The 27,008-nt window shown below is 38.1% G+C and overlaps 1 protein-coding gene across 9 annotated transcripts in view; it reads right to left on the bottom strand.

The window, feature by feature from the left end:
- The window catches only part of PIKFYVE (phosphoinositide kinase, FYVE-type zinc finger containing), an 80,946-nt gene that overhangs the window by 29,354 nt on the left and 24,584 nt on the right, over positions 1–27,008 (bottom strand). For 6 of the 9 annotated variants that reach the window (XM_027565886.1, XM_027565923.1, XM_027565911.1 and 3 more), the window contains 14 exons: positions 26,798–26,955; positions 23,949–24,060; positions 22,854–23,001; positions 22,138–22,305; positions 17,054–17,113; positions 15,334–15,463; positions 14,558–14,738; positions 13,787–13,861; positions 10,672–10,779; positions 5,807–5,947; positions 4,999–5,125; positions 3,614–4,773; positions 1,900–2,000; positions 668–739 (listed from right to left, as the gene is read on the bottom strand). In XM_027565886.1, the coding sequence (XP_027421687.1) occupies positions 668–739; positions 1,900–2,000; positions 3,614–4,773; positions 4,999–5,125; positions 5,807–5,947; positions 10,672–10,779; positions 13,787–13,861; positions 14,558–14,738; positions 15,334–15,463; positions 17,054–17,113; positions 22,138–22,305; positions 22,854–23,001; positions 23,949–24,060; positions 26,798–26,955 (2,741 nt within the window). Of the gene's footprint in view, positions 1–667; positions 740–1,899; positions 2,001–3,613; positions 4,774–4,998; positions 5,126–5,806; positions 5,948–10,671; positions 10,780–13,786; positions 13,862–14,557; positions 14,739–15,333; positions 15,464–17,053; positions 17,114–20,291; positions 20,525–22,137; positions 22,306–22,853; positions 23,002–23,948; positions 24,061–26,797; positions 26,956–27,008 lie in introns of those variants that run through there. The other 3 variants (XM_027565925.1, XM_027565929.1, XM_027565932.1) reach the window with 3 other exon arrangements.

Genomic DNA, 27,008 nt, shown 5'->3' with positions numbered 1-27,008 from the left:
TCCATTTGCCAAGCATTTCTAAAACATCATCTCATTTTACTTATTAAAACTCTTGATGTTTGTGAAGTTTGTTAAAAACTATAAAGGGGGCTGGTAAAGATTAACCCAGGTGATGCTAGTGCTAAAGAACCTGCCTACCAATGCAGGAGACACAAGAGATGAGGATTAGACCCCTCGGTTGGGAAGATCCCCTAGAGAAGGAAACAGTAACCCCCTCCAGGATTCCTGCCTGAAAAATTCCATGGACAGAGCAGTCTGGGGGGCTACAGTTCATGGAGTCGCAAGGAGTTGGACACAACTAAGCATGCACACACAAAGATTAAGTTACTTGCTCTTTGTCATGTAAGTGGCAAGCGAAGGCACTAAGATTTAAACTGAGGCCCTTAGTTTCTCTTGTCTTTCATTTGAATCACTGTAAAAACAGACATCCTAAAAAAAAATCTGCAGGACTACAGGGCAATTAGATGGGCATAGATCTGAAAAATGAACTGGAGAAGACTTCCTGGGTTGACTATAAAACAGATTACTTCTCTGTACAGTAAGCCCTGATATGACGCGTGAACAGGAAGGTCAAACAACAGTGCTCCAACTCATGTTTATGTTTAGGTTGAAATTCTGTGCATCAAAAAAAGCATAAATAGAACATAAGGAGAAAACTGGTTCTTACCGGAAACAGTATCTCTCTAAAAATATTCCTAATGTAAGATCATTTTTTCCATAAAATTCCATTGTTACAATCCTAAAAGAAAAGATCATTTCTTAGAAACATATCATTAGAATTACAACCCAGCAAAGACATTTTCATCAGACCCCAAATTGCTGTTAGATGTACTTATAATTCAGTATTATTACCAACAAAACAGGTAATATTCTTTTGTTGTTACAGAACAGGTTTTACCTTATCTGATATAATAGGTTTGGACTACCATATTACAGCATCATATCCATTCCCAGTCCATTAGTATCTTATGAAACTATTTAATCAAGATACATAAACAATAACATTAAATGGGTAAGTCTGATTTGCATTAGGAAGAAGTACAAGTTTCCTTTACAAAGCTTTAAACTCCATCAATATAAAATGGGACTCCTGTCTCTGCTCTCCAGTCTATACCATTACTAAGCACGAAGAACAGCAGCTCATATTCTTCCAGGAGAGCCATTTCCTAAATTTATATCCAACTTTATACCTAAATAAGAGAGTTCAGCTACACATACCCTTTTGAAACTGACATCTTATTCAAACTTGACCTAAATTCCCAGAGAAAATTCCCATGGGCTCAACCAGACCCAAGTCAGCCTGACGAGCAACACCGATGTAGAAGACTCCCTGATCTCACTGGTAAAAATGAGTGTTTCTGGTGTCAAAAATTAAAATATGGAAGACATTCTTTTTGCGGCAAGTACTCCAAAAACAAGCAGTTATGTTCTATAGTACTTAAGACCAGAGGTAAACTGTATAATAACTAGACTTTGTGACTATCATTGGAAATAAATTATAACATTATAAAATGTGTTTCTATCAATCTACTTAGAATTAAGTTTTAGAATAAAACTTAAGGCAAAAAACTGACTTTTATGAAAACAATGCCCAAAGAAAACCTGCCTGATTTGTGCATGTTATCAAAGTGCTTAAAACTAGCTTTTATGTAACAACTTTAACTTTTTTATAATTACAAACTGTTCCTGCATCCCTCTTCACTCTTAACATATTTTTATTTACTTCTACCCATGAACAAATCCAAATTTCATAATTTAATTTACAAGTTAAAAGTTCCATCAATTCACATATGATCAGCAGCTTGCCGTGTACCTACACAGCCTAATGGCTGAATTTTTTTCACAGTTGCTGGAATTCTGTTCTTAAGTGCAACATGCAAGGGAGGGAAGGAGTCCTACCAAGGACTGACACAGGCACTGGGAGCGTTGCTGGACTGGGCAGAAGAGCTGCTGAAGAGCACACACAGCCTCTGGTGGTTGACAGGGTTCAGACAGTCCACCTGGAAGGGAAGGAACATCTGGGTGAGCACTCCAACTCCAACGCCTGCCTCCAACATCCAACACACTCCACTAGGTTTGTAAAGCCTCTATCAGCACTACAGGGGTTCCAGTGAAGACTGAAAACTACAGGGAACTAAATATAAGGAAGAAGAGCAGTTAATTTTTAAGTTAAAACAATCCAAAAGGTTTAAAAATGCAAGCATGTCTAAACTTGTTTTCTTACTCTTTATATGTACAAAACTACATTAAATTATTTGGGGAGTAGTTATTTAAATATGAAACAGTCTGAATTGATAGCTGGATATAATCTCAACCTGAGACACCCAAAAATCTAAATTCTAAGGTATTTATTTGTATTTTATACCTGCTTTTGATAATTACAAAGGTAACATCTGTCTCTGTAAAAATTTAAACAGCTCAGAGGAAGATGCAAAAGTCCCCGAAGTACATAAAGCCTCTCCTCCTCTGAAGCTGCCCCACCTCCTAAACTGATAAATTTGACTGTGTGGTTAAAAATCATGTATTTGCACTAGCTCATACATATATAAACATAAACACCCACAGAAGTATACATAGGTGATTCTGTTTTTTTATAAAAATGGGATGATGCTACATATATTAAAACACAATCTGCTTTTTAACACAAGAAAATATGTCATGGGCTCTCTCTGGGTCATTCAATGAGATCCAACTCATCCTTTTAACAGCAAACAGTCAGAAATAACCACTTCAGTAAATATCCTTGTACGTACATTACAATAAAATGTAAGCATCCTTACACAAAATGCTTACTTATCTGTGTTTTATAGATAATGTACAAGGAATGAGTTATAAAAGATAGAAATCATGAATCAAAAATATATATGTGCTCATGTAAATTTAAAAGACCCCCAAATCACTTTTAATAAGTTTACATAAATGTATAAAACATATATTTATATTAAGTTTATTGTAAGCATTTTTCCAAACTTCATTAACCATGGCTCTTATCACATTCCTTTTTTCCAGTTTTATGTATTAAAAACAATATACTATCATTATTCAATCCTTCCTAGACTCATCTATGGGGTCACACAGAGTCAGACGCGACTGAAGCAACTTAGCAGCAGCAGCAGCAGACTTGTAAAAGTGAACATCTATTTGTTTTATTAAACAACTATATTTTCTCCTCAAAAGATGGATTTGTTCATGAGTTTTATCACCTATAGTTTCCTATAATAAGGAAAAAAAACACATCCATTTCCTATAATAAGCTTCCAACTCTACTCTCCCGCTGGCTACCATTAAAAGGATCAAAGACACATCACATTACACCCAAGTCATCATGTCAGAAATTTTAAGCAGCTCCACACTGCCCCCTACCTCACAGTTCTTCCGAGTTTGCTGTGAGCTTAGCCTGAAACCTTCAAATCTAGTTTCATCACATTACACTCCTATTTCTTACATTTTAAAGCAACACGTTAAGACAAAAGAGACCAAAAAAAAAAAAAGCACAGATGAAATATTTAATAAATCCGCATGCAAGCTGTCATATTTGACTTTTTTACCTTGCCACAGCAGAGATTTTCCACCCATCTTAAATGTGCACAAGCACAAAGGCAGTCTTGCTCACCTTTGTCGACCACACTGCATCACTTGTAATCAACCCTTTTTCTTCATCACCTTCAGTTCTGCTTCCTGATTTTCCACTTGAGGTGCTTGACGCCTCCTTTGAGTAAGCAAAAGGGTCTGAGTTTTTTTGCTGGATTCTTCCTCCTCTGGCCCGATAATCGGCTAGCATTCTCCCCAAGCTCTGGCTGTCCCCCAGGTGCTCAGCAATTCTGGTGCTCACGAGCTCATGTGAGGGCAGGACTTGAATGGACTTGGCCTGAACACTTCCATTCATGCCCTGAAGGCCAGAGAGATCCCTAAGCATCTGTTTCTTTCGCCTGCTCTCCATTTCCTTGAACTCCTTATTGAGCAGAGGAGACCAGTAAACCTGCTCCGCAAAATAATCTCGGGTAGAGCATCTCATGCCCTTGTCAGTTAAAAGGAAGGGCTCCCGGAATGTGATGACTGGCGAGATACAGAGGATCACATCTTTCAACTCTTGCTTAAAGGTCAAAGAATCAGTCTTCCGTTTATCTTCAGAAGAGGTAACTTCCTCGGTAACATACAGGCCAGTGTCATCCTGCAGAGGGTCTCTAAAGGCTCTCATCTGGCTTGTGGGATCCGGAAGCTCCTCTGTTTGCTGCAAAGCCTCTGGCTGCTCACTGCCTATGGCGTCCTGTTGGTCATCCACATGGAGCGGAAGCAATGACTCTGGTACTGATGGAAAGAGAGCACAGGGGGCACCCATCGGGCAAGCTGCTGGGGCATGCTCTTGAGGCTTCAAAGAGGCAACATCCTGTGGCACACTCTTATTCTCCTGGTCACCCTTCTCAAACAGAATCCTTGTTTCTAGCAAACTGCCATCATCAGAAGGCAGAAAGTCTGGGGGGAAGTCAGGCTCCCGGGGGAGGGGACTTCCGCTGAATGGCTCCTGTGAAGCCCCTTCATCCTCCTGTCCTTCAATCAGAGAATGGAAGGAAGGGTTTTGCGTTAATGTAGGAGGCATAGCAAATTCATCCATAAGGAAGGAGATTTCTAGTTGAGAATGATAAGCTACACAGATCATAAATATTAAGATCTCCTTAACTCGAGCCAGCTCATAATCAGAGCCTCCTCTAAGCTTGATTGTACAGCCCAGGTGCTGTGGACAGCCTTCAAAAAACATCAGTGTCTTGGTTTGTTCTACAAATAAACAAACACAAGGTTAAAAAGGTTTAGGTGGCAATCCAGAAGTCCAGACAGAATTAGTTCATTATTTTAATGTCTACCAGACAAAAACTCTTAAGTAAGACTACTTTGTATGCTAATAGCCATTTCCTACTATTAATATATCAACATCGTCGTTCTCATGAGTTTCATTTCCTCAGGTCCCCCCTTTCAGGTAAATCTACACTAAAGGTCACTCACCATTAGGCAACTGAAACATCTGCATGTAAAATTTGTGACAGGTGCCCAGGTGGGGTTTGGTAAGCAGCTGGTCCATTGACATCACCAAATCACCTTGGGTCATCCGGCTAACTCGTTCCAAAACTTGCTAGAACACAGAACAACATCATATTACAAAATTAAAGAAGAATAAAATTTTAGTACATTTTATATGGAAAAATAATAGAAACATTTGAAAATGCCCTCACCAAAAAAAAATAGAAAATAGAAAATGCCCTATTTTCTTTCAAGATGAATTTCCTTGATTTTAGTAATTATATGACTTTTACTGATTCTAGATAAGTCTACACTTAGCAATCAGTATGTGCTTACTAAAATAAACCATACTCACACATTAATAACATCAAGATATTTAAGCATTATTCACTGGCACAAGACACTGATTCAGGGGTGGTGGGTGGGGAATTTCCACAACTGACCTCTATACTAAAGAAGGTAATTTTTCAAGGGAGAGAAAATTTTCTGCTTTGTACGATTTCCCAAACAAAATGACGCCTCCACAAAGACTACTTAATAACTAATGTCAACTACACCTATGGTTTGGTAGACACTTAATAACTCATTATGTATGAGTGCTACATTAATTATACTTTCTTCGAGCCTGAGATCCTCCAGTCTTAAATAAGGACAGCGCTGCCGTGCCTGTGCTTTCAATATATATAGCACAGCTAAGAAATAAACAATCAAAGAACACTGTATATCTACCACACATGCATATAAATTTACAAGCTGTCATTTTTATAAATAACAGAAAAATAAGAACACTCACTGATTTTACATTAATGACCAAAGTAATGCCGTGTTCCAGCAACATATCCTGTGCAATTCGAGATACCGTTTTCTCAACCAGAACCAGTGTGGGTCGAACATCAACTATTCGCTGAACATAATTCTTTAGGAATTCCCTTTCCTAAGTAAGATAAATAAAAAACATTGTATGTGGTACAAATCAAGATCTAGATAAGTAAAAATACTAGGGCAGTGTGACTAGTAACATCAAACTAAGTTTTCTTCATTCACAAACCACTACTAATAGAAGTTTCCTACTAAGTAAACATTGTACTGACGTGTTAACTCATTTTTTAGGTCCTCAATCTCAGGTAAAAATTGGCTAAATATCACTTACCACTGTGTAAGCAAATTAATTCAAACACAACCAAGAATACTATTTATCATTCTAAACTGCTGACTATGCTAGAAAGAGTTTCAGGAGAAACTTTATTCTCCAACTCACTAATTTTTCTTTGAAGGACTTTGAGTTCTTAATAACTTGTAATAAAAGCCAAGAATCCAATTAGCTAGCTCTTGAAGCTTAAAAAATCAAAAAATTCTCACAGCTTCCCAAATGAAAGCAACTAAGTATTTTTAATATAATTATGGATTTCCCCTTTTACATTCTGAAACTAACCAGAATATCTCTTCTTTCAAGGTATTTGAATAAATAACTAACAGATACTATTTCAACTACTTCCTAATTTCTATCTCCCAACAGATAATATTCTACTTAGAACAGTGGTAGTTACAAATTAAAACAATGTTTAATACAATTTCATGACAAAGGCTTACTCTCAAAGCAAATGAATGTTGTAAATAACAACTAGAGTTTAAAAAATATAATTAGTTAATGGCTTTATAAAATCTCTGGACTCAGGAGACAATGGAAGGTGGGGACACACCTGTCACTTCTGCTCCAAATGCCCAGTGTTTTCTGAGTCAATTCTGTATTCGTGGTCAGAGCCACCAGCAATGGATGAGACTATTCCCTGCAATGAACTTGCCCTGTTGTATTTCTTTTCACCTTTCTCTGTCTTACTGATAGAAACTGGACATTCTCAATTCTCCATTAACAAAAAGATTTTTTTTTTCCCATTTTAAAATTTTCTTAATTTTTATTTACTTATTTTTGGTTGCTGCACAAGGGCTTCCTGTAGTTGCGGGGGCTACTCTAGTTGCAGTCCATGGGGCTTCTCATTGCGGTGGTTTGTCTTGTTGCACAGCAAAAGGCTCTAGGGCGCGCAGGCTTCAGCAGTTGTGTTACATAGGCTCTAGAGTGCAGGCTCAGTAGCTGTGGCCAACGAGCTGAGCTGCTCTGCAGCATGTGTAATCTTCCAGACCCGCATTGGCAGGCGGATTCTCGACCACTGGACCACCAGGAAAGTCCCAACAAAATGAAATTTTTTTCCCTGAAATGTGTTAATTTCCTACTCTGCTTATTAAATTGCAATTTAATGACATCTTATTTTATTTGTGCAGCTTCAATAAAGAACTAAAATTCATTTTTTTTTAAGTTTCTGCCCTCCAATATAGGGATAGCAAATACATTTCCTCACAGTTCCAGCTCCAGTCAATTATTATGATTGTACATGAAACATCTTGCTAAAATTGGGGCTTGGACCAGGCTCAGCAAGGAACAAGTATCAGGAAGCAGGCCAGGAAGACAGAATGGAGCAGGGGTAGAACAACAGACCTCTGGGGCAGACCTTGTGAAGACAGTATGATGCCCAGCCTAATTTTATCCTTGCCCTTTTTTTCTCACTCTCCTTTTTTACTAGCTACCTTTCAGCTTCCTCTTTGACTGGTCATGCCACGATGAGTTCCCCCATTCCAAGCAAAGGGCGGGGGGTGGGGTGTTAAATCAACTGATATTTTCTGTCAATTCAAACTAAAAACCTGAATAGGTCAGGACTTAAAGATATAATAAACTATGTTCTGAAGCACTGATGAACAAGATGCTTTGTTGCTGTTATTCAGTTGCTCAATCGTATCCGACTTTTTGAGACCCCGTGAAATGCAGCACGCCAGGCTTCCCTATCTTTCACTATCTCCCGAAGTTTGCTCTAACTCACATCCACTGAGTCAGTGATGCCATCCAACCATCTCATCCTCTGTCATCCCCTTCTCCTCCCGCCTTCAATCTTTCCCAGCATCAGGGTATTTTCAAATGAGTCAGTTCTTCGCATGAGGTGGCCAAAGTATTGGAGTTTCAGATTCAGCATCAGTCTTTCCAATGAATATTCAGGACTGATTTCCTTGAGGATTGACTGGTTTGATTTCCTTGCTGTCTAAGGGACTCTCAAGAGTCTTCTCCAACACCACAGTTGAAAAGCATCAGTTCTTCAGTGCTCAGCCTTCTTTATGGTCTAACTTTCACATCACTACATGACTACTGGAAAAACCACAGCTTCGAGTATAAGGACCTTTGTCAGCATAGTGAGGTCTCTGCTTTTTAATATGCTGTCTAGGTCTGGAGCAAGCGTCTTAATTTCATGGCTGTAGTCACTGTCTGCAGTAATCCTGGAGCAAAAATAAAGTCACTGGTTGTCACTGTTCCATTGTTTCCCCATCTATTTGCCATAAACTGACGGGACTGGATGCCATGATCTTAGCTCTTTGAATGTTGAATTTTAAGCCAGCTTTTTCACTCTCCTCTTTCACTTTCATCAAAAGGCTCTTTAGTTCCTCTTTGCTTTCTGCCCTAAGAGTGGTGCCATCTGCATATCTGAAGTTATTGATATTTCTCCCCGCAATCTTGATTCCAGCTTGTGCTTCATCCAGCCTGGCATTAAACATCTTCTCCTATCTTAAAGCTTCTTTTCAGATTACGGATTTACTCAGACATCCAACTGTGCGGTAGTTTGAACGTTCTTTGGCATTGCCCTTCTTTGGGATTAGAATGAAACTGACCTTCTCCAGTCCAGTGGCCACTGCTGAGTTATCCAAATTTGTCAGCATATTGAGTGCAGCACTTTAACAGCATCATCTTAATATAATTATACAAGTTACAATTAACAAGTTATATTAATTAAATCATGTTTATTAATATACATTTGCCCAGAGCATATGTGTCCAACATGAAGACTTCAGTCTATTAACCTGGTCATAAAAGGAGAGTTACAGTGGATAAATATAAGGACAACTTTTTGGTAACTAAAAACAATTTTACACATTTTAACATCTCTGCAATCAGGATGCATCTTGCAAACCATGTGGTTGTGATTTAAGTCTGTAAGTCTTCCACTGACACCGGTGAGATCACGAAAATTCCCAGCATCAAAGTAACTCTATTTACCACAAACCATAACTGTGTTTCTTCTGATTCCTTATTTCAGTTCTCACTGAAAAGTCATAGTAAATCAAAGCTAGAAGGAATGGCATAAATCTGGTTGAAACCCCTCATTTTTACTGATACCTAGCTGAATTCCAAACAGGAAACAGTCCCAGTTAACAGAGTTCATTAAGCAACAGAGCATGGTGCCTTTCACCACAGTTAAATTTTTTCTGTGTCTATGAATTGAGAACAAAAGTTTCCCTGGTGGCTCAGTGGTAAAGAATCCGCCTACCAATGCAAGAGACATGAATTCCATCCCAGGTCCGGGAAGATCCCACATGCCTTGGAGCAACTAAGCCTGTGCGCCACAACTACTGAGGCTGTGCTATAGAGCCCAAGAGCTGCAATTACTAAAGCTACGAAACCTAGAGTCCGTGCTCCACCAGAGAAGCTGCCACAATGAGAAGCCTGTGCACCATACCTAGAGAGTCGCCCCCATTCACCACAACTACAGAAAAGTCCATGCAGCAACCAAGACCCAGCACAGCCAGATAAATTAATTTTTTTCTAAAAAGTGACTACTCCTATCACTTGCAAAAATGTGCTCATGAATTTCCAAGTAATGCTTTTCCTAAATGTTTCTGGAACCAAATATTAAGTGTTTCTGCTATAATAGGAAAAACACATTTCTGAAAACCTCCCATTCTGAACAACTGCAAATTAATTAATAGCATTTATGGGAGAAAAGAAGTTGGGGCAGACAACCTATGCAACTTCATATCAAGAGCACTAATAAGAATAATAAGGGGTACCTTGACAGAGAACTTGGACAGCCCAGCCAAGCAGCTCAGCCTAGCTGGAGGTGGCCTCAAGGGAAATTTTAAATGTACAAAATCAATTGCAACAATACAACTGGAAATGGAGCTCCAAGCAATGAGTGCCCAAAAGCCATCCAGGACTAGGGGCTGGGTCTCCCTGGGGAGAGGGCTCTTTCAGCAGGAGCTCATTTCTAATCTCTTAAAATGGAGCTAAAGGGCTGTGTAGGAACTGAGCCAAGGCTGTTCTTCCTTCCAGCTGAGGGCTATAATCCTACTAAAGCTATTCTGGGCCTCCTCACTTAAGAAAAACCACACAGAAATGGACACAACTTCCATCTGACATCACTCCCTTTTATTAACTATATGTAAGACACTTGGTGTTCTAGAAACATGTTTTAGTAGAACGGTCTGTCCTGAAAAACAGGTGTTACCACTGGGAACCTGATTAAGTTAGACAAATCCTTAATGTAAGTTCATGACCCCAGTGGGAAGAAAAAACAGGATTTGGATTTTCACCTTTTTTTCAACTACTCCCCAAAAGTCACATGTTGCCATTAACACTTTGCAACTAAAAACAGTGACAAAGGCTTTGGTAAGCTTCTAAAGTATGATGCATAAGAATGTCTTCTATAATACATTTTTTTAATGAAACAAGAGCAATGAAGTTTGCCTATCAAATTTAACCAGCTGGAAGAAAGCATAAGAGTTGGCAAGTATCTCAGTATACAAACATTCCTCCAGATTATGGTTTCAGTAAGGAGTTCTTACCTGAAGCACAATAGGATCAATGCAAGTAAATTTGGTTTCTTCTCTGTAGAGATATTCAATGGAACATTTCAGCAGAAGAATTTTGGGGTTTTTAATAGAAGAATTCATCTAAAATATAAATGAACAGTTTGCTAAAACTTTGAAAGTTTGCAATTTATAGACCTCCTTTAATCACAACTCTAAGTTCATACTGGTCATAATTCCTCTTAAATAGATTCTCTCGTTATATTCAGATTAAAATACTCTCATTTATTTTGTGCTATTCTTATTTTTTTTCAAAGCAAATAATTAAAGCCATGCAAAGTTCTTTAAAAACTGGCTTCTTTTTCACTAATGCTATTTCACCCAATTTTCTATACTCTTAACTATCTTTTTTTAAATCGCTAATGTTTTTAAGAAAAGATATCACACCCTTGGTAGGAGGGAGAGGGACTTAAAAAATAGGCTACTTGATAAACTCCCAGAGATCAGCAATTCTAAAAGCAGAATTTTACTTTTCTAAGATTCAAGAAAAGTAGAGGAGGGAGAAAGGAATTAAAACATCTGCTGAACATATTTTTGATGGAATAAATTTCCAACGGTCTTAAATTTGCAAGACAAACTGGGAAACAACAAGTTAACAACAGAAAATCTTAAAGCACATCCAGAAGTAGAGACTCAAACAACATACCCTCACCACACAACTAAAGCCACAGGCAGAGGAGCCTGCCTCCTGCAACACAAGTTTCCATCTGACCAAACTTATTAGGTTCAAACTAGTAAATGCGCCTGAAAACAGTGATTCATCAGCTGGGAAACTACATTCAGGGCTTTTTTAGTAACTACAAATTAAAGACTATCTCTAAACATGGTCATTGGGCCAGACAGTCATTCACGCATATGTGACCACCACATCCATATAACCGTTTTTAATTCTGGAGATGAGCACAACATACCTACCTCTGAATTCAACAATCATTTAATCTGATTTAAAGTACTACTTTGATGGGTACAGTGCTGTTTTAATAAGACTCTATGTAGAAACATGGACTATGGATCATTGCTATGAAATAATATCAAATTCAAACATAATTTTATTTATCTATGGTCACTAATACTTTTCAGGAAGTTTAATACCTTATAAAAAATATATTATTATTCTCAGCTTAGAAAAGAGTGAAAACAGACTGTAGTTTATCGATTCAGTTGCTCAAGCTTGAAATTTGCCTGAGCTCTCCCTGCAACCAAATCAGTAGTACCAGAGATGAGGCCAGGTGTCTCTATTTTTAACACATTCTCTTAGTGATTCTGAAGCGCAGCAAGGTTTGAGAACACTGTTACAGATCATCGGTTTCTCTAAAACTGAGAACCAGTAAACAAATAAACAACATTGGAAACACCCAGAGTGACTCCATTAAAAAGTCCCACCCAAATGCAAATTGGTGCAGCCACTATGGAAAGCAGTACAGAGTTTCCTTAAAAAAATAAAAACAGAGCTACCATATCATCCTGCAATTGCACTCCTGGGCAGACGTCCAGAGAGAAACTCCAATTTGAAAAAATACACACACCCCAATGCTCACAGAAGCACTATTTACAATAGCCAAGACAGGGAGCCATCTAAATGTCCATCCACAGATGAATGGATAAAGATGTAGTAAATACACACACACACACACACACACACACACACACACACACACACACAGGAATACTACTGCTGCTGCTGCTGCTAAGTCGCTTCAGTCATGTCCGACTCTGTGCAATCCCATAGACGGCAGCCCACCAGGCTCCACCGTCCCTGGGATTCTCCAGGCAAGAACACTGGAGTGGGTTGCCATTTCCTTCTCCAATGCATGAAGATGAAAAGTGAAAGTGAAGTCGCTCAGTCGTGTCCAACTCTTCGAAACCCCATGGACTGCAGCCTACCAGGCTCCTCCATCCATGGGATTTTCCAGGCAAGAGTACTGGAGTGGGGTGCCAACAGGAATACGGAATACTACTCCGCCATAAAAAAGAATGAAATCATGACATTTATAGCAATAAGGATGGCGATTATCATACTAAGCAAGTCAAAGACAAGTATCTTGATTTCACTTATATGTGGGATCTAAAATATGATAAAAATGAGCTTCTTTAAAACAGAAACAGATTCACAGGCACAGAAAACAAACTTATGGTTAGTTACCACAGAGGAAAGTGCGGTGTGGGGGGCAGAGATAAATTAGGAGTTTGGAAATGGCAGCCACTGTGTATAAAACAGATAAACAACAAGATCCTACGTATTGCAGAGGGAACTATATTCAATATCTCATAATAAACTTAATGGAAAATGTGAAAAAGAATATGTATATATGCATATACCTATAACTGAATCACTTTGCTGTATACCAGAAACACAACACTATTAATTAACTACACTTCATTAAAATAAAATTTCATTTAATTAAAAAGTAGTCCCATCCTTCCTCTACCCACCCCCCCCATTCTCACTCCCCTAAAACTACTAAATGAGAATTTCTAAGGTTTGAGCTTAGGAATCTACATTTTTAAAAAGGTCCTGATACACATTACATTTGCTAACCAGCAGCCTTCAGAATAAAGTGAGAGACAAAGCCCTCATCTGCTTCCTCCAGCCTCATTTCCTGCCAGTTCCTATCTGGCTCCTTAGGATCTCAGACTTTCCTTAGTACAAGGGGTTATTTACCCTTCTCTCTGTGCTGGTGCTAGAAAGAGGCCTCACAGCTGAAGGTACAGAGAAAGATACAGAATTCCAGTCATAATTCTGTGTTCAGCCCTATGAGGAAGAACAGTTTTAAAATGGTAGGCCTCTGGAAGAATTCTGGTCTGTTAGAAAATCTTTTATCCCTGAGATGTGGTAGGGTCAAGAGAGAAATGACACCAGCATCCTCTCAGCCTGTTGACTGGGAAGCCTTCTTCTGTCTGATGAGTTCTCACTGTCCAAGTCCCTGTCATCATCAGCTCTGGGAGACTCTCCCTGAACCCCCAAATTTTACTGCTAGTCACTCCTCCCTGTCCAATCTCCTTTTCCTCCATGGTGAGGGCACCCTCAGCTTGTTGGCTTGGCACACAGTCATAGTTTGCTGAACTTCAATGTTGAACTGAATCACATTACCTTTTTATGTGCAATATTCTTGGTGCAAACAAATCCATTGACAACCACAGAATCAAATTTCTTTCCACCTGGGATCTAAGAAAACAATACAATTCAATATACATCTTTAGAATGCAGTCAAATGAATTTTATAAGTATTTATTTCCACTTTTTATTTTCACTATTATGTAACCAAATAAGAACAAAAAGTTCTAGGATGCATTTCTTCCCTTCAACCAATAATTAATGGCACCTTCCTACAATCATGAACTCTCTAACATACTATTTGGTACTCTAAAATACCCATTTGACCAAACAAATTAATGCCAGATGTCAATTAAAACCACTATTAAACACCATAGGCAAAAATTATAGGCAAAACTCCACTACTCTCTAAATAAAACAATTACCCACTGCTTTTCCTCAGAACAGTAACAGCCATGACTACTCTCTAAATAAAACAATTAGCCACTGCTTTTCCTCAGAACAGTAACAGCCGTGTGTGAAAAGAGGCCTTCTTATAGATGACACATCAAGAAGAGGAAGTAGGAAAGTTCGGGTTTCCTACTCATTGCAAGCCCAACTTAGCCCCACCCCCACTCATCTCTCACTTCCTAAGAGTGGCTTTTATGACCTTTAAGTGCACTGCTACCAAATAGGACAGAAAAACTTCCCTCTCCTCACCGAGCATCCTTCCTGGTAACGACCCTTTCAGATTACCATTAAGAGACAAATTACTAGTGGGCCCATCTCATGAATGCCGAACAGGAGGAAAACATTGGCAGAGCTCACTTTTTTGATGTGGACAAACTGGCGGATATCCATGTCATCATCCCGGTTCTTGACGTCAGGTCGGACTGTCTGAACAACCTGGCAGACCAGGGATACGATGATGTCCCTCCAAGACGTTGACAATGACTCACTATGGAGCAACTGTTGGAGCAGCGCCATCATGTGGTTATGATTAGCTGAACTACAAAAATGTTACAGGAGAGACATTTGCACAGTTAATACTGCCAGAGACAACAGCTCTGAAGATGCAACACAGTCTACAAAGAAATCAGCACACGACTTAATGGCTTACAGGTAAGATCTTCTTGGTCATTTTATTCTTTCAGCATATCTGCACCTTAATGCTTTTGCATATAAAGAAAATCTGTGAATATCTTCAATTAAGATAACCCATTTAAGGGAGGTTCAAGAGGGAAGAGATATATGCATACTTGTAGCTCACTCATGATGTTGTACAGCAGAAACTAACACAACACTGTAAAGCAATTATCCTCCAATTAAAAAATTGAAAAATAAATAAAACAAAAAGTCTATGGGTTTGATAAAAAAAATAAATGCCCTATTTAATTCAATTAAATTTTAACACATAAAAAACAACGGGGATAGACAAGCACAACTAGGACGCTCTGCTTTATTAGAAGTTTCACCAGAACAGGCTTCATTTCCTAAGTAATGTTAGCATGTTTGACTTTATAAGGAAGAACTATACAAATGCCTATCAAGTCACTTAAGGTTAGAAAAATGGCGAATTAAAATGAATAAGCTCACTGCCTTACAGCAACCTCTCCATAGCTTGTTTCTCTCCATTCTCCTCCCTCAGCAGCTCCAGGTTGTTATGATGCCAGCCCAAAGGTGTGAAAGGCAGTTCTTTGGATTTTTCCTCAACTCGACGGTTAAATAAGGATTCTAAGTGTAAAATAAGAAATTATATTCATGGTCAAGTTTTATACCATCTACTCAGAGATTCAGAAATCACCAACTTGTCTTTTTAAAATTTTTAAGTTAGCCAATTCAAATTATTGATGTAAAAAAAGCAAGGACATGTTTAAATTCATAGATAAAAAAAATTAAGTCTGAGTTAGATCGTCAACATTCTCAACAGCCAAAATCAGAGACAGAAGTGTTAAGAGTAAATTTACATAAGCAACCAGGGCTCTCAAAAAAGTAACTATAAATACGGCTTTTGAAAAGCAAATGAAATGAGATTTGTTTACAGTCTATTTATTTGGGGATATTAAAAAAGAGAGGTGGTTAATTTTCCCTATAAAATCACAAACTGAACACTGCATTCAACAGATATCAGAATGCAAGGAGAACTTGTGATAGTGTGGGTGCTGAGACAAGCTCAGCTTTGATTCGTCTGAACCAGGATATGACAGTCTAGAAAGTCTACTCATACAATCCTTTCAGTGTTTCTTTTTCAACACTAGAACAAAAAAGGCTTTCTTCTTAATTGACAAAACTTTTACAAGTCAGACCAAAAAATTAACTGTGAAGAAATCAAAACATGGTAAATAGTAATTTATATAAAATTTTGTAAATGATCAAAACAAAAAAAAATAGGTAATACTAAATGCTTTGCAAAAAAGATGCTCACTAAATAACTTTTGAAACTGTGATTGAATAAATGGAAAGAAAAGAGGTAAAAATTCTCTAGTCTTTTGCCTCTTAAACTGAACAAATGACAAAAAACCTTCAACTAAACAGTCCAGCAGCCTCCAGATAAAGGCAGTGTCCATGACAAGTGAGGTACAAGAACAGCACATTTCAATTATGTAAAACCCTTGGTCTATAAACATCTGGTTGAACCAGACGCTTGAAGGTGAATTTAGAAACACTAAGTTGTGACACTATCTGTCAGCAGCTGCCCTTGTACCAGCTCGCCCTCTTTTATGTGAAACCCTCCCATTATCTGAGGCCTAAGCTGTAGCGTGTTATGGACCAAATAAGTGTGTCTTCACTCCACAGCAAGCTAAGTAGGGATGGGGTTAGGAAAAGTTCGTATTCTTCTGTACTTCCTTTCGTCCCCATGGAAATGATAGGCAGAATTAGTTCTTTATTTCCTTCAGTCCACTTGTTGTCCAAATCCAGAGAGCAAGCAGCATCCTCAATTAGATGTGATCTGCCTGTGGCTTTTTGATAAGCTTGACAATCACTTGATGATATGTCTATCAATACTTAATACTATATTCGTGATACAAAAAAGCATATTCGTGATATAGAAAAGCCTTTAAATGAATAAAATTCAAAATCTAGGTAAAGACTTTTAAACAATTATTTTTCAGATCAGAGACCTCTCAAACTAAGTCCAAGTTTATATTTTTGGTTCTCAGCAGTTTCAAGGCTACTACCCATATTGAAAAACTGTGTTCCTATGGTACTAAAACAATATAATGCATTGTCAGTACTCACTCAGTGCCAATCAGTATCCTGGGCCCACAGTATATCTCCATGAACAAGAAACGTCATCCCATGTATAGCTTTTGATAAAATTACCTTTGATGAAGGCGTCACTTATTGATAGCTGTTGTCCTCCATTGTCAGAAATCAAATACTCTGCATGCCAGGGAGAGAACAGAGAGAGGAGGAAGGAAAGGACAGGCCCATGACTGTAACAGGCTAGCATAATTATACAGAAAACACACCCACACACAAAGTATTACTCACACTAAACCCATCACAGCCAAGTCACGGAAACTTTAGGCTAAAATATCGATTTATAACTTATTCTGCACACTTCATACTAAACTTGATATACTTAATAACTCAACAGAGCCATGAGACAGCAATGACAGATAATCTTTTTAACAGACCATTTTTCCCTTATCAAATCTGAACTGCTTTATGAAAACTGAGGTCTGTCACAGATTTGCATGACAAGCCTAAAAAGTTACACTCTTTTTCTCATCCATAGACATATTATGTAACAAATAATGAGTTCAGATAAAGAACACACTGCATAAAGAAAACATAAGGTGGGGTTTTTTGAATTTCAAAATATAAGCTATAAAACAAATTAATACAAAAATGATAATGGAAGAGAATTAAGATATAACTTATCAGGATTATATTAGTTTTTAATTTGAGTTTTAATGTTTCAAAAATTCTAACCGAACACTTCCAAATAGTTGCTAAAAGATAACTTCTGAACACACTCTGAATGTGTTCTTTCAAAACTTTTAGAATATTAAATATTATAAGTGAAACTTATTCTTTACTTTCTCATGACCTTTCCTCTAGGTCTGTGACCAAGCACAGCTCAAATGAGGTTCTTTCTACCATGCAAATTTAACCACAATGCATTTTAAGTCTTTTAAGGTAAAGGTGATCCACAAAATTCTTTTCAAGTAGATCTCATTTATAAACAAAAAGGCTTCAAAAGCCAATACACTCATCCTTCAAAACAAAAAAGCAGAGAGAAAAAAATTTAGCAAGTTCAAGTGTGCCATGCCAAATACAATATAATCAAGTACGTGGACCAGTGAAAACAGGTATTATACTTTATTTCTACACCTCCCTCACAGAAATTAATAATGCCAATGCCTGTTTATCCAACTAATATACAGAGGCTTTAGAAGCTTTACTCTTCAGTCTAAAGGATATATATGTACATATATATATATAAAATTTCAGAAGCAATGGATTTTCCCCATTTTATTATGAAAAAACTTTAAACATACAGGAAACCCTATATATCCTCCACCGAGACTGAACAATTGTTAATGACTTGCCATATCTGATTTCTCTGTGCACTTTTTTCCCAGACCATTTGAAGTTACACGTATCATGACATTTTACCACTAATACTTCAGCATGCATCTCTTAAAAAATAAGAGCATTCTTCTCTAGAACCATAATATTTACACACTTAAGAAAACTGACAATTTCTTAATATCATCATATTAGTCCATATTCAGGTTTATCTGTTTCCAAAATGCTTTAATAAATTTTTTCCCCTCAAACCTGGATCCATTAAGGTTCATACATTACATTCTCTTCATTTTCTCTTAATCTAAAGTAGACCTTCTACCTTTTTCTTTCTCCTGATAGTGAATTTTGAAAGAATTCAGGCCAAATGTCACATTCTGGATTAGATGGATTGTCTCCTCACGGTGCTGTTTAACTTGCTCTTATATCCCCATGTTTCCCTATAAAATGTGGAGTTAGGTCTAGGGGTTTGAGGAAGTCATGCTTTTCATTTTCTTTTATAGGTACTACCTGCTAACTTTCTAAGAACAGTTCAGAATCCTGCTTCCAACACATAATAAAATATATTTTAACTGCATAACTCTCCATAACAAATAGTGAGAAATTAATCAAACCAGAAGATCACACTGACTCAGTTTTACAAGTTTCTGAAAATGAGTTAGCTTATGTAATACAAAAAAACATGAGCATCTTTTTAAGCATAGATACTTAAACAAATGTTAAAAATTTGTATTTCCTCTGTGTTAAAAGCTAGAGAATGATCCCTAAGAAAAGATTTAACAATTTTAGTAACCATTATTTTTAATGGAAAGATAAGAATCACCCATTCTCATTTGTATTTAAGAGAAATGAACACCAGACGCAGGAGAAATCTACTATTCTTCATTTTCTGAATTAGATCATTCTGATGACTTTATTTTCTGGTAACCAGTGTTTCTCTTAATTACAATGTAGAAAAAAACAATTTATTATGTCTCAACTTCACAAAATAGAAAAAAAAATTCTTGTTATTATGCTAAAAGCTAACGAGAGAGAAGTGTGAAAGCCAGAAACATTTACTAAGGGGTAAAAGTCCTCAAATTACAGGCTCTCTGAAATCAATACTAAGAAAGAAGGTAATTATTCTGGTACGTGTGTGTATACACATATATGGGCTTCCCTGGTGGCTCAGACAGTAAAGAATCCACCTGCAATGCAGGACACCTGGGTTCAATCTGGAATGTTACTCAGCCATGAAAAAGGAATGCAATCTTGCTATTTGTGAAAACATAGGTTCACCTAGAGAGTATTATGCTAGGTGTAATAAGTCAGAGAAATACAAATACTGTATGATTTCCCTTATATGTGGAGTCTAAAAACAAAACAAATGAATAAACAAAACAGAAATAGAGTTATAGATACAGAGACCAAACAAGTGGTTGCCAGAGAGGAGGAGAGTGGAAGAAGGGAAGAAATAGGTGAGGGAGATGAAAGGGTACAAACTTACAGTTGCAAAATAACTAAGTCATGGGTATGAAATGTATCATGTGGGGAATATATTCAATAACTGTAGTATCTTTATATGGTGACATATTGTACTGAACTGGCAATCATTTCAAAATGTATAGAAAGACGGAATCACTGTTGATCAATTATACTTCAAAAACAAACTCAGAAAAAGAGATAAGATTGGTGGTTACTAGAGGGAGGGCGTGGGGGAAGGGGAACTGGATGAAGGCAGTGAAGAGGTACAAACTTTCAATACCAGGGACGTAATGTATAACACAATAATCAACACAAGTATATATCATATGTGAAAATTTTTAACAGTAAATTCTACGAGTTCTCACCATAAAGAAAAAATTTTTTTCTATTTCTTTAATCTTGTATCTATGTAAGATGATCGATGTTCACTAAACTTAGACTGTGATGAAGAACTGAAGTTACTCAGTCGTGTCTGACTCTTTGCGACCCCATGGACTGTTGCCTACAAGGCTCCTCTGTCCATGGAATTTTCCAGGCAAGAGTACTAGAGTGTGTTGCCATTTCCTTCTTCAGGGGATCTTCCCGAGCCAGGGATTGAGCTCGGGTTGCCCACATTGCAGGCAGACACTTTACCGTTTAAGCCATACTGTACATCTTAAAATTATATACTGCTTTTTGTCTATTATATCTCAATAAAACTAGAAGGGGGGAAAAATAACAACAACAACCAGGCACTCTCCATCTCCTCATTATCTTGGATTTCACTTCTTCTTAGCAGTGAGTGTTCTTTCTTATCTTGACAGAAGTTTTAAAAAAAAAAAAGCTTCAGTTAATATTATATCAACTTCCCCAAATAACTGACCTAACTTTTCTTTCTTTGCATCACAATTTTAAAAATCTTTTCCAAGATATCCTTGACATTCCCTGCAGTCTTCAGTATAGTCTAGACTTCTGCTCACCTGCCACTTTTTTGAAAGCACTGACTCCTCTTTTCAGACTGATCCTCATATGAAGGCTAACTCTCACAATTTTTGTAGAAAAAAAAATTTTTTTAAAGGTTGAGGTCAGAAAATTGCCAGTGGAGTTGTGACAGTTTTTCCAACTGTCGGTGCTTCCCCTTTCATTTTCCTTAGAGATGCGATTTGAGGGTGCACTGTCAAAACGTCAACGGGGCCTTCTATTTCATTCTTCTCCTAAGATTATGAAGTTGGGTTTCCTAAAGCAAATGTTTAACTGCGCTCAGCAGCTCACTTTTTGCTATTATGAATTTCATGATGTCAGTTCACTTTCTTCATGATTTCAAAAGCTCCTTAACTTTCCAAGAGATGAAATCATCAAGTCAAAAATGTATTCTATAACTCTACTTGCAGCACAATGAAATTGCCACCAACTACATCCAGGAACAGATACCTCTATCAAGATAGATCATGCCACCTCTGAACCACATCTGTCATTCATACGACAAAAATCCAAATCCTCCACATGACCACCATCTACAGTTAATTCTCACCCAAGTGCCCAGTCTGCTTCACTTTCCTACTCACCCAATGTTCACCACCATTTTTCCAATTTCTGCTTTGAGGATTCTGATAAAGATGTGTATCATACTCATGTTCAGTGCTAGTCAGGTCTCTCCTTTTCTTAAACCTAAACTGGCTTTTAATTATATCCAACAAAGTAAGCCTCATCATCTTTTTTTTTTTTTTTTTTTTAAAAAGCATTTCTTTTCTGCATACTGCTATGGTCAATTTTACTAATGACTTAACCTTATTTTTCCTTTTATACCAAATGTCCTTTGAATTAAGACTTTTGAGTCAGTAGACTAAAACCTCAAATAGAACAGCTAAAAGAATGATTTTTTTTTTTTGTATTAGAGAAGAAAACTTTTTTACAAATACAGCATGTACACAACAAGCATTTTAAGCAATAAAGATGCTTTGGAATGTGTGATGTTCTTCGCCAGTCTAGTTCAAGCACCTGGAAAGGTTTAGTGAAACACTATGCTACTGGGTCACAGCATAAGTAAAGAGGCTTTAAAATATTAAATGAAAAAAGAGAAATGAATAGAGCAGAACATCCATGTTATAATGCAAAGAAATGCCACCTTGGCAGTTGCACATTATGCTAAGGGAAAAGCAGTCAGATGCTGTTCCCTTTAATGACTAAAGCTTTAAGCTGGGTGTGGTGATACTAAGGGAGGAAATAAGAAATGAAAGGAACTGGAACCAACCAAAAAGAAAAAAAACATGTGGAGAAGAGGTGTGGGAAAAATGAGAAAGGGTGGACCAAAACCCACAGCAAATCCCCTCAGCCACGGGGACAGAGGAAGCAAGGAGGACAGGCCGGATGAGATCCACGGCCCAACTCTCCAGCCTGTACTCAGATTCCAGGTGGTGACTCCCTCCTACCTTTTTGGTCAGCAGGGTGAGGGGGCACATGTGGGTACTTGGAGGGCTTCTTGATATGGAAGTTCACGTTGTCCAGCTCCACGTTCAGGCTGATGGAAGCGGCTGAGTCACTGTCCACTGTGGACTGGAAACTGCTGACTGATGTGCGCTTGCTAGGACTGGCAGAGTCTTTTAGTGTTGGGGAGGGGAAAGAAATACAGGGAGAGGAGGGGAGTAAAAACGGGTTTCATCAGGGTATTGGAGGAAAGGAGAAAAATGTTTTTTTTTTTTTAATATACAAGCCCAATGTGCAATACCAAAATGGATACAGTATTTTCGTGTATTGATACTTCTGTGTAGACTTAATAAAATTTGAACCAGTTAAATATAAAGTGAATTTTTTAAATAAATATATTGGAGGTTCTGCAGAGAGAAGGCCTGATATCATAGCGAAGAGGTGAGAAAGTTGTCTACTGCAATATTATTAGCTCGGAGTTATTTTTAAGCTGCTGCAAACTAAAGACTACAGCGAAATCTGAAAACACCAGTGATTTAATGAATTGGTTTCTTAAGAAAATACTGTATCTAGGACAATGATTGCTATCAGATGTTCTTTACGTTTAGTTGAAGCCATAAAACTTAATAGTAGGATTGTTCCAACTAAATAAAAAAAATACTCTATCATACATACACATTAATGATTCATAAAAACTAAAACGTCAGAAAGTGAAACTCACTAGTCAAATTATCGTCACCTTCTTCAGCTATCTGCTCAGTGTCACTGTCATCAAACTTGATGTCTTTAAACCAGGATGGCTCAGAGTGTCCTTCCACAGAGTTCACCGAGTCACTGTCCGGAGAAGGGGTCTCGGAAAATTCTGTACTCTGAAAAAGTCAAGACAGAATCCAAGCAATTGACCCACAATGGCAACAATGTTGAGGCTGTCACACTACAAATAAATTCTAGCCTAATATTTGTATAAGGCTAACCACTGAATATATTAAATAAGCAAATAAGTAGGAACTTTAAGTTGTAAGCCAGCATTATAACTGGCAATTCCACTCTTACAACTATAATATTGACGAATCAGCAGGCTAAAAGGCAGCATATTATGACCAAACATATTATACAGATTTTATAGTGTTTCATTTCTTTTATTCCTGAGAGTGAAGATGGCTTAGAATTTATCATAACCCTGTGCCAATTCTAGGACACAACTTGGAAAACTGTTAGATTTTCAGACATAACACCACCAGTCTTTGGGATCATCCATCTTTTCTACCCAATGATTTTCCAACTTTAGTTCACAAAGGTGTTACTGGATATTATTTTATCAAATTAATATAAACAAAAAGTTTATGTTGAAGTTTTTTAAAACTTCTAAGTACGTGATTTCCATGTTCCTAACCAAACTAAAGAAACAGAAAAGAAAAAGAATATTCACCATTTTATCAGTTATACAATTTAATACTGCTATGGAGTCAAAATCTATTGCAACAGTAACATTAAATTTCTTAGTGATTTTATTACATATACTTCCTCTTAATCCTAAAAAAAACAGACATAATAAAATTAAAAACCACTAAGGGTAAATGACACTACAAAGTCAAGCTTAAGAAAAGCTGCACAAACTGAAAAGTTTGGGATTTCAAAGGGTTTTTCATCACAACTACCAACCACGTAAAAATGTTAGAGCTTTCCTCAAATGGCAGGGACAACATACTAGAAAAGTGTATCACTGGGTAACTCAACGACTTTTTATTCCCAATGACGAGGAAGACTTGGTAACGAAGCTCTCTGTATTCTCGTTAGCCGTACCACTGAACACTACCTGCAGCGGCCTGTACAGCGCATACTCATCCCTGAAGAGCTGGTCGTGGTGACTGACACAATCCAGCCAACGTCCATCCACCATTGCCTGTCCAATTGCTATAGCCTGTGCCCTGAATCAAGACCAGAGAAAACAAAAACTTTTAAGAGAATAATTTTACAAGATGAGACACCAACTGAATTTATGTTCTATTCTAATCAGAGTTGGAACTTCAAACAGTCCTTGGATAGGTGAGGGATAAAACAAGAGAGATTTGAAGCTTACTTAAAAGATTTTCTCAAGTACCATAGTAAAGAAGAACCTACAGAGAAGGCAGTCCCAACAAGACCTAATTTCAATTACACAAACATCAACAAGTACTCAAGGCAAGCATCATTAGTTCAGTTCAGTCACTCAGTCATATCCAAGTCTTCGCAACCCCATGGACTGCAGCATGCCAGGCTTCCCTGTCAATCACCAACTCCCAGAGATTACTCTATTCATGTCCATAGAGTCAGTGATGCCATCCAACCATCTCATCTTCTGTTATCCCCTTCTGCTGCCGCCTTCAATCTTTCCCAGAATCAAGGTCTTTTTCAATGAGTCAGTTCTTCACATCAGGTAGCCAAAGTACTGGAGTTTCAGCTTCAGCATCAGTCTTTCCAATGAAAATTCAGGACTGATTTCCTTTAGGATGGACTGGATGGATCCCCTTGCTGTCCAAGGGACTCTCAAGAGTCTTCTCCAACACCACAGTTTAAAACCATCAATTCTTTGGTGCTCAGCTTTCTTTGTAATTCAACTCTCACATCCACTGATCTTAGCTTTTTCAATGTTGAGTTCTAAGCCAGCTTTTTCACTCTCTTACACCTTCTTCAAGAGGCTCTTTAGCTCCTCTCTGCTTTATGCCATAAGGGTGGTGCCATCTGCATATCTGAAGTTATTGATATTTCTCCCAGCAATCTTGATTCTAGCTTGTGCTTCATCCAGCCCGGCATTTCTCACAATGCACTCTGCATACAAGTTAAATACGGTGACAATATACAGCCTTGACATACTCATTTCCTGATTTGGAACTACTCTGTTGTTCCACATCCAGTTCTAACTGTGGCTTCTTGACCTGCATACAGAATTCTCAGGAGGCAGGTCAGGTGGTCTGGTATTCCCATCTCTAAGAATTTTCCACAGTTTGTTGTGACCTACACAGTCAAAAGCTTTGGTGTAGTAAACAAAGCAGAAGTAGATGTTTTTCTGGAACTCTCTTGCTTTTTCGATGATTCAACGGATATTGGCAATTTGATCTCTGGTTCCTCTGCCTTTTCTAAATCCAGCTTGAACAGTTCATGTACTGTTGAAGCCTGGCTTGGAGAATTTTGAGCATTACTTTGCTAGCATGTGCTGCTGCTGCTGCTAAGTCGCTTCAATCGTGTCCGACTCTGTACGACCTCATAGACGGCAGCCCACCAGGCTTCCCCGTCCCTGGGATTCTCCAGGCAAGAATACTGGAGTGGATTGCCATTTCTTTCTCCAATGCATGAAAGTGAAAGTGAAGTCGCTCAGTCATGTCTGACTCCTAGCGACCCCATGGACTGTAGCCTACCAGGCTCCTCTGTCCATGGGATTTTCCAGGCAAGAGTACTGGAGTGGGTTGCCATTGCCTTCTCATGAGATGAGTGCAATTGTGCAAGCATACCCCTGTACTTAGTAGAGGAGGATAAAAAAGACTGTTGAGAACAGTATGGCTCCTGTCCTCAAGGAGCTTACAGTCTTTGAGAAGATAATACCAAATATTATAGATGTAGGTATAAAATGTATACACACACACACACATATATATACATGAAATAGACACTAACACATTGGATTTATATGGCATTTTATAATTTATCAAAAAATTTAGTCCATATTATTTCATTTTCACAGCTTCTTCACAGGATCATATTTTCATATTTTTCTCATTGGAGCTGAGAAGTCAAGTCTCAAACAGACTGAATAACTTCACAGAGGGCATAAAGTTAAAAAAAGATACAATCCAAACTGGAAGCCAGAGCTTCACTGTTTACAGCTATTTCTTCTCTTCCACATACTTGTTTCTTCCTATGGGAGGAGGAGTAGCTACTCTAAACAAGCAGAAAAGCCAAGCGACACGCCACCCTGAAAGGCAACAGGACCTGTCTGGTGCTTTCACACAAATGATTTGTGAGGCCAGATAGCACACTCTAGGTGTGGCTAATGGACCCAGTTCTGAAGACAGGTTGAAAGTCCACATTAGGGAGCAGAAACAGGAGAATCCACTGTGGCCTTGCTGCTGCTGCTGCTAAGTTGCTTCAGTCGTGTCCGACTCTGTGCGACCCCATAGATGGCAGCCCACCAGGCCCTGCCATCCCTGGGATTCTCCAGGCAAGAATACTGGAGTGGGTTGCCATTTCCTTCTCCAATGCATGAAAGTGAAAAGTGAAAAGTGAAAGTGAAGTCGCTCAGTTGTGTCCGACTCTTAGTGACCCCATGGACGGCAGCCCACCAGGCTCCTCCGTCCATGGGATTTTCCAGGCAAGAGTACTGGAGTGGGGTGCCATTGCCTTCTCCGACTGCGGCCTTAGGTTCTAGCTATATTCCCCAATCCTGCTTAACTGCAGAACTGAGTTTTGGGAACTACTGCACATTTCTGCTTTTAATAAATAAGGTAAACTGTGACCCCCATTTGGCTCCTTGCATCTACTGATTACAACACAGAAGGGAGGAGGGTTGAGTAACTAACACCCCAAACACCAAATGCAGAAATCAAACAGCATCCTACTCACAAAGCAAGCTGTTTCCTTTATGACATGTCATTAAAAATAAATTCATAAATTTTTCTTAAGACCCATTACCTTGTAGCAATGTGTCCATTTCGGATTAACCAGTTGACTAACTCCTTTCCTACAATGCAGTTGGGGTGTGTTCTCAGCCAGTAGCGGTGATCCTGAAACTCCATTCCACTGCTGTGATGGCAGATTTTCTTCCATAGGTCTTTTAACTGAACACTGTCCTGAAATCACATTATAAGCAAGCAATTACTCCTGAGAAAGATACTATACACTT

The sequence above is a fragment of the Bos indicus x Bos taurus genome, chromosome 2, assembly GCF_003369695.1.
Source record: "Bos indicus x Bos taurus breed Angus x Brahman F1 hybrid chromosome 2, Bos_hybrid_MaternalHap_v2.0, whole genome shotgun sequence".
NCBI lineage: Eukaryota > Metazoa > Chordata > Mammalia > Artiodactyla > Bovidae > Bos > Bos indicus x Bos taurus.
This window is presented reverse-complemented; position numbering and strand designations above follow the sequence as displayed.